This window comes from Ictidomys tridecemlineatus, chromosome 4 (genome assembly GCF_052094955.1).
Source record: "Ictidomys tridecemlineatus isolate mIctTri1 chromosome 4, mIctTri1.hap1, whole genome shotgun sequence".
NCBI classification, from domain to species: Eukaryota; Metazoa; Chordata; class Mammalia; order Rodentia; family Sciuridae; genus Ictidomys; species Ictidomys tridecemlineatus.
This window is the reverse complement of record NC_135480.1, coordinates 65,700,391-65,714,317: the sequence shown is the minus strand read 5'-3', so window position 1 is coordinate 65,714,317 and position 13,927 is coordinate 65,700,391. Positions and strand designations below refer to the sequence as shown.

The window sequence follows — 13,927 nt, the reverse complement described above, 5'->3', positions numbered from 1 at the left end:
TTATTTTACATTTATGTGGTGCTAAGGATCAAACTTAGTGCCTCAAGCATGCCAGGGGAGCACTCCACCACAACCCCAGCCCCAAGATCTTTGTTTATTTTATGTGGTGCTGGGGTTCCAACCCTGGGTCTCACACGTGAGAGGCAAGCGCTCTACCACCGAAGGACAACCTCAGCCTTCCACCCTGTATTTTTGTGTAAAAATAATTTAAAAATCTTGTAACTAAATGTTAAAATTATTGAGACACAGCATGTCTCCAGGCAAATTTATGCCAGTTTTCATCTTCTATGTCATCACTGTATATTTACATATCTCTTTCTTCCAACTAATCTGTGAATACCTGGATAATAAGAATGTTTGAGGGGCTGGGGTTGTAGCTCAGCGGTAGAGCACTCACCTAGCATGTGCAAGGCCCTGCTCGATCCTCAGCACCACATACAAATAAATAAATAAAAACAAAGGTATTAAAAAATAATAATTTCCATTAAAAAAAAAGAAAGGATGTTTGAGTTGTTGGATCCTTAGCACAACTCCTGGCACACACCAGGCAAGGAAAGAATGAATGAGCATGTGAATCCAGAGCAAACTTAGTACCATGGCATGCCTATAGAAACAAGCCCTGAAATTCAGATTTCTGAAAGATCTTTATATTTGGCTTTCACATGATTGAATTGAACAAAGATACATACACTGCACTTGGTAGATTTCTTGTCTTAGAAACTACTCAGGCTGGAAGAAATTATGTGGGCAGACTGAGGGCTGTGCTGCCTACAAATTGAACCAAAGGATTTAATGATTAGTACATGGAACTAAATACGGTGTCATGGGAAAAAGAGTTTCTCTCCAGGCTCTATATTTCCAGCACTGATCATATGGACCAGATTTGAAGGTATAGATTATTTTTTAGCAGGTTTTATACACAGTTTAATAACCTCACTGCCAGAAACTTGCAAGAAGTCTGTACTAATTTCTCTTTAGTGTAGAAACAACTCAGAATGATTACACCCACACCTAGCAAACCTTCCTCCTAGCTGGCTCTATGAGCCAAGGGAACGGATCTAGAAAGATTCTGTCAACTGACAAATGCAGAAAGAGCTGCAGAAATGTCACTAAGCAGAACCTCTACTAGATTCTATGATGGGCTTAAGAGGTGCTCTTGGGGACCTCTTGGGATCTCACAATGTATGCTAGAAAGAGATAACCATGGCCCTGCCAGTTACGTGCTAGTTGAAGTTGGAAAAATACCTTCATTTTCCATTCTGATTGCCTTAGCACCTTTTGTTGCCAAGCTGCATGTTAAGCTGCTCTCCAATCTATGTTGGCTTTCAGTCCAATGCCTAACTGGGCCAACCAGGCAGCAGGATCAGTCTTCTTGAGTTGTTGCTTCAACAAACAACTTAGGTTGAGTGATTTTATTTAGTTATGGCTGTGATAAATACCATAATTAGTAAATATCTGGTTATAACAGCCACTGTTGATTTTCAGTGAATTAAACATGTCATTAACACTCAGCTTGTGATCTATTTGGTGATATCTTCCCTAATTTTTTTACATTCTAATAGGATAAGTCTTTCCATTGTGCCATCAGTAGACCTTGTAACTACTATTAATATTAACACACTGTATTACTATTGTCAGTTTGTTTCTGCCATAAAAATCCTGAGGTCAAGTACTAAAAGTTATATACTCTTGTACCTCCAGGGTCCAGCAACAATTGGTTCTAAGAAAATTTGTAACAGACTCATTAAATGGGCACAAAAGAATTACTGAATAAATATGAGAAGTTCTTTTGAGCTCCAACATTCTATGAATCTATAAAATAATGTTATATTAAAAACCATAAAATGAGCCAGGCACAGTGGTGAATGCCTGTTATCCCAGTAGCTCTGGAGGCTGAGACAGGAGGATCACAAGTTCAAAATCAGCCTTAGCAAAAGCAAGATGCTAAGCAACTCAGTGTGACTCCGTCTCTAAATAAAATATAAAAAGGGCTGAGGATGTGGCTCAATGGTAAAGCATCTCTGGGTTCAATTCTCAGTACAAAAAAAAATTGTTTTTAAAGGGCTGGGAATGTAGCTCAGTAGTAAAGTACCTCTGGATTCAGTCCCTAGTACTAAAAATATTAGTCATGTTGATGGATAAACATTCCAAAGTGTCAACTGCAAAGTGATTTTAAAGCATTTTCTTCAGCCTTCAAGGATAGCCTTTATTTTTGTCTAAAGTTTCTCATACTTCCAGCCTAATACTCCATTATTAAACTTCAGTAAATATCTGTCTCTTCTTATTTTTAGCAACTCCAAGGACAGGGACCTTGCCTTAATCATTCAGGTATCTACCCTAAGAGTCTGGCACAGGACTTGGTGTGAACAAATGTTCAAAAATGTATGGGGAAGGCTTGTGTGGAGAATGATCAGTGTGACAGTCACAAGCAAGATAATTTAGTGATTTATTCTCCTCTTAAGGCTACATTAGCAGGTGGAATGGAAGACACCTCCCACTCTGATGCCTTGGGCAACCAAAGCATTATACTCCTTCACTGCCTGCTCTGTCTGGAGGACCCGCACATCAATGCCTTGTTTCTTGAGGTACTCCACAGTGGATGGAGGCACCTAGGAAGAGGAAAAGAGATGAGTAAGTAGGGGGAAAGGCCCTCCAGAGCTTCCTTTCCTGACATAAGGCAAGTGTACTTTACAGAGTTAGACAGTAACATCTGTCACTCCTCAGTCACCCAGTATGTCACCAGTCCAACATTTGGCAGTAAGCCCCAATGAGTCAAAAGGCCTCAGAAGGGATGAAACTCAGGTGGATGTGTGTTAACATGCTTGAAGCTCTGGGCTCAATTCTTAGCACCCTGCCCCCAAAAGGCCTCCGAGAGGTTGACAAAAGCATCCTAGTAGCCATGCATAAAGCTCAAGTGAAATGGAAATGGGAAGAGCATGGATTCTGGAGTCATCCTTGGATTTAAATCCTTATAAACAGATTCACCTTGGGTAAGTGAATTAAATTCTTTGAGCCCTTGATTCCATGTCTGTAAATTCAGGATAATACCTAACTAGCTCAGAGGGTTATTAACTGAGCTACTGTATGAAAAATGTCTAGCATGGTCCAGAACCTACATTATGTAAATTTTAGAAGTTTGAGTTGGTTCAACCTAAGTCTAAATTCTGTCATACTAACTAAAAGACCTTCAACCAGCTATTTAAAGTGTCTCAGTCCCAATTTCCTGCCCTGTAAAGTATGAATAACAATGCTTACACCACAGCAAGTATGTAAAGACAGCATTAACTAATGCATGTGCTGTGCTGTTCAATGTCTTCTCAGAGGAAAGGCCTTTCTCAACACCCATATGCAGCCCCTCCTCCCCATATTAAGTCACCATTTTGTACATGGCACTTAACATCTGAAATTATCTAGTTTTTTATTATCCACAGGGGGATGAAACTTGTTTGTTTCATTTATCTTATTGTCCTCAGTGACTATAGGTGTCTGACCTATAGAAAATACTTAATACATATTTGTAAATGAATTTATATGGAAGATATTCTCAGTAGTGGTAGCCTTTATTGTATTGTATTATCTTAACTCTGGCTTGTCTTGAATTTTTTTATTTTTTAGTTATAGATAGACATAATACTTGTAATATATAATTATATTACATATTTTATATATTTTATAATTATTAATACTCTATACTTATGTGGAAGGTTATCTATAAGGTAATAATGGGGGAAAGTCACAGAACAACACATACGGTGTGATTCTGATTTCTGTAATATGGTTGTAAGTGTACATACATATATATCTATATATTAAGAGTGTATATATTTTCATATTCATATAGAGAACATCAGTGCAGTATCACCAAATTTAGAGATGGGGGAGGGAAGACCTTTTACCTTTTACTTCTATATTTCTGCATTGAACCTTGAATATTTTGCAATATTCTTTAGTTCTTTATTCAATATTCATTCTTTCTTTCTTTCTTTCTTTCTTTCTTTTTTTTTTTTTTTGGTACTAGGATAGAACCAGGGGTGCTTAACTACTGAGCACATCCCCAGCTCTTTTTATATTTATTTTGAGACAGGTTCTCACTAAGTTGCTTAGGACCTCACTAAGTTGCTGAGGCTGGCTTTGAACTTGTGATCCTCCTGCCTCATCCTCCCGAGTTGCTAGTATTGCTGGTGTGTTCCACCATGCCCAGCTAGCATTTCTATTGCTGTAAGCAAAATAAAAAATGAATATTTTTTTTCTGAAAGGGGGAAAATCATAATGTGAATGTGTCCAGGAAAAGGGAAAGCACCATAAAGTATACTCTAAAAATGTAAAACAGTATTAAAATCTAAAGGATAAAATACAGTTATGTGCTTCATAATGACTTTTCATTAAATAATGGATGGCATACATGATGGTGGTCCCATAAAATTATAGCATCCAGTGATGCTGTAGCCCTTTTTGCATAAATACATGGTATGATGCTTAGAGAAAAACAAAATCACCTAAGAATGCACTGCCAAGAATATACCCCTGTCATTAAGCAACAAATAACTGTACTGATAATTGTAGAACTTTAGGAATTCTGGGGTAGAGATAGATGAAACTACAGAATCTCAGGGTTAGATAGATTATATTATAGAGTCCAATCCTGATGAAATAGAATTGTGTATACAGTCTTTACTCATCCACCGGCCAACAAAATGACAGTGTATGAAATATAGAGATGAACTCTAAAGAAGAACATATCTGTAAGGTAAAGACCCAAGAAATCACCAGCTGTCTTCAGGAATGCTGTGCATACCAATACCTACCTTCAAGGCCTCACTCATTCCTCGGCCAATCACAAGGGCCTGTACACCTTTCTCAGCAACTTCCTTTACATCTACAGGCTGCACACCAGGAGAATGCTGGATATGGAAAGAAAATGCAGAAAGGTACCAATCTTTCTTCACAGTAGGTATTTTTAAGGGATTTGTTCATTCAAGAAATGTTTACTAGCCAGGTATAGTGGCACATGCTCGTAATCTCACAACTCAGAAGTCTAAGGTAGGAGGCTTGCAAGTTTGAGAATAACCTGGGCACTTAGTAAGACCCTTTCTCAACATAAAATTTAAAAAAGGGCTGGGGATTTAGCTTAGCTAGCTGTAGAGCATTAGCCTCATATGTGCAAGGCCCTAGGTTCAATCCCCAGTACTATAAAAAACAAACAAAAAGAACCATTTACTGAGGTTTATTCTCTGCTAAGCATAGTTTAGGTTCCTGGGAGTAACAGAGAAGATACAGTGCCACTCGTAAGGAGCTCCAGGTTTAATGAAAAATGAAGAAGAGTAAAAAGAAATTTCAATAATTTTACAAGCACTATACGGAAGTGAATTTAGGGTATTGAGAGAGACATAGAACATCTAATTCAGACCTGGGAGACTGGCATTAAAGAATAGGTGATCAGGGAAAATATTCCAGAGGAGGTGAAATTTAAGATAAGACCTAGAGGGGTTGAGGCTATAGCTCAGTGACAGAGCACTTGCCTAGCACGTGTGAGGCGCTGGGTTCAATCCTCAGCACCACATAAAAATAAATAAATAAAATAAGGTCTTGTGTCCATCTACAACTAAAAAATATATATTAAAATAAAACTTAGAAAAAAAGATAAGACCTAGAATACAAGCAAATTATTCAAGTTAGGGGCTGAGCTGTGACTCAGTGACAGAGCACTTGCCTAGCACATGTGAGGCACTGGGTTCAATCCTCAGCACCACATACAAAAATAAGTAAATAAAATAAAGGCATGCTGTCCCTCTACAACTACAAATTTTTTAAAAAATTATTCAAGTTAAAGGAAATCAGGAAAACAAGACATCCCAAGTACAGATAATCATACGTACAAAGGCTCAGAGCAAGGAGAAAGACTAAGGAACCTCAGGTAATTCCATGACTCAAATGTAGCATTTTAGGTATGGTAGAAGAAAGCATCATAAACCATGTTAGAATTTGGGCTTTAGAAAAAATTTATAACAACCTCCACATTTTGCTTTTTCCGAGCGCCTTCCCCACTGAAGTCCTGGAAATTTCTATTTATCCTTTAAAACCTACTACTCTAGAAGTTTTCCCAGTTTTTAACAAAAATGAATCTGGCATGAAAGAATAATAGTTTCTTTTGAGAGAGAGAGAGAGAGAGAGAGAGAGAGAGAGAGAGAGAGAGAGAGTAAGTATGTGTGGTGGGTGTGTGGGTGGTACTGGGGATTGAACCTAGGGACTTGCACGTGGTAGTCAAGCACTCTATGATTGAGCTACATATCCACCCTGCTTTGTTTTATTTTCAGACAGGGTCTAAGTTGCAGAGGCTGGCCCAGAACTTGGATCCTCCTGCCTTATCCTTCTGAATAACTAAGATTAAAGGCAGGCCCCATATAACCAGGACCAATGTAATTTTTTTTTCCAGGACTGAGGACCGAACCCAGGGGTACTCTACCACTGTGCTACATCCTCAGTCCTTTCTTATTTTTTTGTTTCGAAAGAAGGTCTCACTAAATTTCCTAGGCTGGTCTCAAACTTAGGATCCTCCTGCCTTAGCCTCTTGAGTAGCTGGGGTCATAAGCATATACCACCATGCCCAGCTCAATAAAAACTTTTTTAAAAATAAGTAGGGATGTAACTCAATCATAGAGTGCTTGCCTAGTACGCATAGGATCTAAGTTGAATAATTAGTACTAAAAAAAAAAAAGTAAATGTAGTTCTTCATAGAATAAACAAGAAAATGCATAGAATTCCAGGTGTAGCTCAGTGGTAAGGCAAGTCCATCACTCCAGAGAAAAAGATTTAAAAAAAAAAAAAAAAGGGAAAACCACATAATCATCTCAATTTATTCAGAAAAAGCATTTGTCAAAGTTCATCATCTATTTATGATCTATTTTACAATCTCCCAGAAAATTGAAGAAGGATACTTTTCTCCTTATGATAAAGGCCTACAAAGAAAAAAACATAGCTAAACATCCAATATAGTATTGAAGTATTAAACCTTTTCCCTGAATATTGGACACAATTAGAATTTATTTCCTTATTATCTCTTCAACCTGTTCATTCTTCTCCCTATTCACTATCATTATCCTATTCTAAGCTGTGTTGTTTAGATTATTGTAGTAAGTTTCAACTTTGATTTACATAAAACTACTCTAGCCCTTTTCAGTTATCCATTATTTAAACTATAGTGGGAGTGATCTTTTCAAAACACAAATCCATTCATGTCACCCTGAGCTTAAATAGCATTTGGTAGCCTCTTCTTACCTTCAAAATAAATACTAAACTCCTTAATTGGCCTGTAAATTCCTAGCTCTCTAGCCTCACCATATATGTACTTTCTTTATTCTCTGTATTTCAATCACTCTGGCCTTTCTATCAGTTCTTCAATCATAGCATATTCTCCCTCACCACTGTTTTAAAAAAGAAAAGGCAGGGGCTGAGTTTGTGGCTCAGCAGTAGAGCACTCGCCTAGCATGTGTGAGACATTGGGTTTGATCCTCAGCACCATATAAGAATAAATAAAAATAAAGGTATTGTAGGTACCGTGTCCAACTACAATATATATATATATGAAAAGGCAGCTGGGCATGGTGGTGCACACCTGTAATCCCAATGGTTTGGGAGGCTGAGGCAGGAGGATCACAAGTTGTAAGCAAGCCTCAGCAACTTAGCAAGGCCCTGAACAATTTAGCAAGATCCTGTCTAAAAAAAAGAAAAAGATAATATACAGACCAAGAGAAAATATTTGCACATCATATTTCCAGCAAAGTATTCAGAAATATATTAAGAACTCTAAAAATACAATAATAAGAAAAAATAATCCACTATACCAATCCATAGACAGGTATAATCCCAGTGATCCAGGAGGCTGAGGTAGGAGGATCACAAATTCAAGGCTAATCTCAGCAACTTAATGAGACTCTGTCTTTAAAAAAAACAGGGTTGGGATGTTGTTGAGTGGTTAAGTGGCTAGGTACCAACCCCTACACTAAGCAGAAAAAAAAGATGAAACCAGTTTTTTTAATATTATTTTTTAGTTGTAGTTGGACATAATACCTTTATTTTATTTATTTATTTTTATTTGATACTGAGGATCAAACCCAGGGCCTTACATGTGCTAGGCAAGTGCTCTACTGCTGAGCCACAAAGTCAGCACCTGAAGAAACCAGTTTTTTAAAATTCTTATTTGTTATATATGACAATAGAATGTATTACAATTTATATTACACACATAGAGCACAATTTTTCATACCTCTGGTTGCATACAAAGTATATTCACACCATTTGTGTCTTCATACATGTACTTAGGATATTGATGTCCATCTCATTCCATCATCTTTTTCACCCCATGCTCCTTCCCTTTCCCTCCCATCCTTTTGCCCTATCTAGAGTTCATCTAATCTTCCCATTCCATCCTCCAAATACCACTATGAATCAGCCTCCTTGTATCAGAAAAATCATTGGGCATTTGGTTTTTTGGGGATTGGCTAATTTCAAATAAGGAAACCATTTTTTAAATGGGCAAAGTATTTGAATACTTTACCAAAGAAGAAATATGGGTGGCTAGCACATACATGAATCACATAATGTTATTAATGACTGTGGAAATGCATATTAAAAACACAGACGCTGGAAAGAATATAGAAAGTGGATTTCTCATTTGTTGCTGGGGTATTACAGAATATGGAGCTACTCTGAAACAGAGTTTGGTAGTTTCTTGTAAATTTAAATATATATTTATCATGCAACTCAGCAATCACACCTCCTGGTATTTATCCTAGAGAAAAGAAAACTCATATTCACACAGAAACTTGAACATAAATGTTCATAACAGCTTTTATTCATAGTAGCTTGAAATTGTAAATAACCCAAATGTTCATCAACTGGTAAGTACGTAAACAGATTGTGTATTCAAATAATAGAATATTACTCATCCATAAAAGTAATAATCTAGTGCTATTCATGGCAACATGGATGAATGTACAAACTATGCCAAGCAAAACAAGCAAGTCTTGAAAAGTTGCAATACGGTACATACTTACTACATTAGTATGACAACCCATTTTTTTTTCATACCAGAGATGAAAAAAGAACCCAGGGGGTCCTCTGCTCAACCACTGAGCCACATTCCCAGCCCTTTTAATCTTATATTTTGAGACAGGGTCTCACTTAGTTGCTTAGGACCTTGCTAAGTTGCTGAGGCTGGCTTGGAACTTGCGATCCTCCTGCCTCAGCCTCCCAAGCAGCTGGGATTACAGGTGTGCTCCACCATACCTGGCTACAAGCAAATTTTAAGGTCTATATTAGATATTGCTATTTCATTTTCCAATTTTGATTATTGCATTATGATTATGTAAGAGAATTTCTTTTTTTTTTTTTAGGAAATACACATAGGATTTAAGAGAAAGGGGGAATAACATCTTCAAAATACTCAAACAGTTCAGACAAAAATTATTTATAATTTTTTATAAGGACTGGGATTATAGCTCAGTGATAGAGTGCTTGCTTGCCTAGCTTGTGTGAGGGCCTGGATTTGATCCTCAGCACCACATAAAAATAAATAAATAAAATAAAGGTATTGTGTCCATTTACAACTAAAAAAATATCAAAAAAAGAAAACATGATAAAGTTTAATTATTGGATCTGGATAAAAAATATATGAGAATTCTTTATACTATTCTTGTAAATTTTGTAAGTCTGAAATTATTTAAATATTTATAAAGTATATTTTAAAGTGTAGTAGTGCTAGGCATGGTGCCAGCCTGTAATCCCAGCACCTCAGGAGGCTGAGCAGGAGGATCAAGGCCAGCCTAAGCAACTTAGCAAGACCCTGTCTCAAAATTAAAAAATAATAAAAAGGGCTGGGGGCTGGATGTGGCTCAAGCAGTAACGCGCTCGCCTGGCATGCATGGGGTGCTGGGTTCAATCCTCAGCACCACATAAAAATAAAATAAAAATGTTGTGTCCACTGAAAACTAAAAAATAAATATTAAAAAACTTCTCTCTCTCTCTCTCTCTTAAAAAAACAAAGGCAGGGCTGGGAATGGAGCTAAGTTCAATTGAACTCCTAGGTTCAAAATAAAGTGTAGTAGTATAGGCAAGTTATAGATCAGCAAGAAGAGACCACATGTATAGGCAAACATACACACCCACCTGCTCTCTGATTTATGTAGCCAAGGAAGCAGCGTTGAACAGAAGCCAGGTGGCTACAAAAAGCAGCATATTTCTGTGGGCTTTAGCCCTGTCTTTTGACCACTTGTGGAGTGTGCAGGAGCTGGTATCACTCTTAACTCAGTGTTCCAGAGCTGGTAAGGAAGCCAAATTCTCTGTCATTGCTGCCCTATTGTATTCAGGCTTATCTCATCAGTACTATACTGAAGAATTTATACTTACACAGTATGTGCTCAGGTTTGAGGGACTGTCAAAAAGTGTTCCAAGTTAAAACACCTGTGTGTCAAATAGCAACCCAAATCATCAGCAGCAAGGTACATCGTCTACTGCTAGAAATCAAGTGAAAGGTCATAAGAAAGTATAAAACAATGTAGATGTACAGGATGTAGACCTAGTGCCCAAGTCTCTGAAGAGTATCTATTGCCTCTAGCTTTCCTTGATTTCCACAAAGATAAGGAAAGATTTGAGGGAAATTAGAATTTAGCTTGTAATTCTTTAAAAGGAAAAAATAGCCTGGCGTGGTAGAGCATGCCTGTAATCCCAGCAACTCAGGAGGCTGAGGGAAAAGGAGCTCAACTTCGAGACCAGTCTCAGCAACTCAGCAAGACCTGTCTCAAAATAAAAACATAAAAGGGGCTGAGGATGTTGCTCAGTGGTAAAAGTGCACTTGTGGGGCTGGGGATATAATTTAGTTGGTAGAGTGCTTGCCTTACATGTACAAGGCCCTGGGTTTGATCCCCAGCTCCACAAAAAAAAAAAAAAAAAAAAAGGAAAAAAAAAGTATCCCTGAGTTCAATCCCTAGTATTGAACAAAACAAAACAAAACAAAACAAAAAAAACCCCAGTAACTCTTAAAAGGCAAAACAAAACAAGGGATATATTTTCACATGTTTACAACTGGTTTTGAAGACCATAATAGAATTGAATTAGATGCCCTTTTTAGTTTTAGAGCTTCATGATCAATCCTAAAACCACACTGAACAGACTAAATGTGATTTGAAGAACTGAAATTTTTTTTCCCCTGGGGATATGACCACAGTGAACATTTAATAAATTGCAGATCACAGTTGGAGATTTTCACTTTCTAAAAATAATTATATTTACATGGAATATTGAATGGTTTCTTCATTTAAAAAAATAGCACCTACTTTGAGCGGCACCAGAATCCCCAGACTCACATTCTAATATCATGAAGCAAGGCCACTGACTGCTAGAAATCAAGTGAAAGGCCATAAGAAAGTGTAAAACAATAAGCCTCAGGAGATCCAGAGACTGGAGACAGCCCCAGCTCATCAGAGTTGCTGGATCAATGGAATTCAAGTGATGAATTTAGCTGCTGCTTCTATACTGCAGGCTGGGATGTCATGTACAGAGCAATGAAAGATAACTCTGCAGTGGCCAGTGTATCCAGGAATTGGCAGGGATTACTCTGTTTTGTGCAGTGGCCTGGGATTGGAGCATCAGACTGCTACTGAGAGTCTTCAACCTGCTTCCAGCTCCTTTTGTGCTTCTTACAATCCCTCAGGGTAAACCCTCAAGACTCTCACCCCTATTGAGTGTCTGATTCTAAGAGGTTTTCTGTCATATGATCTGAGATTATAAAAGTTTATTGTCTATTTTGGGGGGATATTAATTGTAGAAAAATGTCTAGTTACTACTCATTATGCCTGCTAAACAAGAGGATGGTATTCTTTATGGCTTGGGTACTCTATATAAATTTGAAAAGAAAACATTTCCAGTATTACACTTTCAAAAAAGCATTTCCTTCTGCCAAAATTAAGGGAGCACAAATGGGTAGTTGCTATAGCATTATCTGGCTGTATTGCTGATAAAAGCAGATTCTGTGAGTGAAGGTTAAAGGATCTCTGGAATCTGTCCCCTGTGGACACTGCCTGAGTCACATTCTCATTACCGCTTGTCTGAATTAACAGCCTCTTCAATGATCTCTCTGCCTCTACAAACGCAGTGACTTGCATTTGTACAACAGGCCCTTCTGGCAGTCTGGTGAAGCCTATGGCTTCTTTCTCAAAGTAATGTTTTAAAATGCAGAAAATAAAATACATAGGAGTACAAAGGAAATAAATTTTATATAAATGAAATGATGGAAATATTTTTCAAGGCTTAGGGATGTAGCTCAACGGTAGAATTACACCTGGAGCTCTTGTCTAGCATTTACAAGGCCCTGGGTTTGATTCCCAGTACTAAAAAATAAATTACATGTGTGGTGTATATATATACTTTAATAAGAGACTAGAAATCTTTTCCAAAAGTTCACTAGCAGATATACCTTCAAACTGCACATAGGTTGAACATCTTTAATTACAAAGTGCAAAATCTAAAATGCTCTGAAATTTCAGCATGTGCTCAAACAGTTTCAGATTTTGGAGCATTTGGATTTTTGGATTTTACTGGGACAACTGTTATAATTTGAACATGGAGCTCATATTATTTAATATTGTATCAATCTTGATTTTTCTGAGTGTGATGTTATAATCAGGTAGGGAAGAATGCCTTTGTTCTTTTTTTATTTTAGTTGTAGTTAGACACAATACCTTTATTTATTTATTTATTTTTAATGTGGTGCTGAGGATGGAACCCAGCACCTTGCATGTGCTAGACAAGTGCTCTACTGCTGAGCCACAACCCCAGCCCCATGACTTTGCTCTTAATGGATACATGTTAAAGTATTTAATAGGGTTCAAGAGACACAGTATATTCAACTTTCAGATAATACAGCAAAAATAATTATGTGGGGGCAGAAGAATACAGATAAAGTTAATGTGGCAGAATGATAACTTGTAAATCTAGGTTAATGGCATATAACTATTCATTCTGTTTTTTTCCCCCCGATTTGGTATATAGGTTTGAAAATTTTCCTATATTAAAAAAGAAAAGTAGAGCAGTTCAAAATAGGCTTTCCACATAAATTGGGTTTGGAGATGAGTAGGAAAATTAAAGTAAAACCAAATAAAAATACAAAAGCAGAATGGGGTAGGAAGAGCACATCAATCTTTCCTTAAGCAGAATGGTTCTAAGCAGAAGAACTTCTAGCCTTATCAATTGTGCAAAAAAAAGAGAATTATGTTGCACTTTAGGCTTGTTTTAGGAAAGAATTAGTGAAATACATGCTATCTGCCTTTTACTTTCAAATGACTGGCAGTCTGGTGAAGCCTATGGCTTCTTTCTCAAAGTAATGTTTTAAAATGCAGAAAATAAAATACATAGGAGTACAAAGGAAATAAATTTTATACAAATGAAATGAGAGAGAAAACACATAGCAAAATGTTAACAACTTGAGGATTTAAGTAGAGCATGACAATTTATTGTACTACTTATACTATCACTCTTCTATAGGTTTGATATTTTCCAAAATAAAAAGTTAAGGTAAAGTTTCCATGTTTTCTTTGAGTGGCTGCTAATTGGTTTTGTCTGCTTTTAATGTCATACTTGTATTCTACTTTCCTTCTTGAACTCTTTCAGCCTAACAAAAAGGATGTATAAATGAATGGCCTCTCCATTTTTATATACAGAAAATTCTTCTCCAGGATGATAGTTATTGCCATGGGACAGAAACAAAAAAAGAACAATATGTAACAGAATAAAAGTATGGGCTTTAGAAAAGAAATATTTAGGTTTAAATCTTCATTCCAAATAGCATTAATTGTGTGACCTGGAAAAACTATATTTGACCAGGCACTTTTGTCAAATAATTCACTTAATAGCTGGTAGAAATTTTAGAGGAGTT

The 13,927-nt window shown here is 36.9% G+C and overlaps 1 protein-coding gene across 3 annotated transcripts in view; it reads right to left on the bottom strand.

Moving 5' to 3' along the window:
• Nucleotides 1-2,429: 2,429 nt before the first annotated feature.
• Nucleotides 2,430-13,927, bottom strand: part of Aamdc (adipogenesis associated Mth938 domain containing) — a 31,454-nt gene continuing 19,956 nt past the window's right edge. For all 3 annotated transcript variants that reach the window (XM_013357642.3, XM_005323240.5, XM_078046737.1), the window contains exons 3-4: nucleotides 4,806-4,901; nucleotides 2,430-2,609 (exon numbers count right to left, since the gene is read on the bottom strand). In XM_013357642.3, the coding sequence (XP_013213096.1) occupies nucleotides 2,469-2,609; nucleotides 4,806-4,901 (237 nt within the window). In that variant the 3' untranslated portion in view covers nucleotides 2,430-2,468. The remainder of the gene's footprint in view (nucleotides 2,610-4,805; nucleotides 4,902-13,927) is intronic.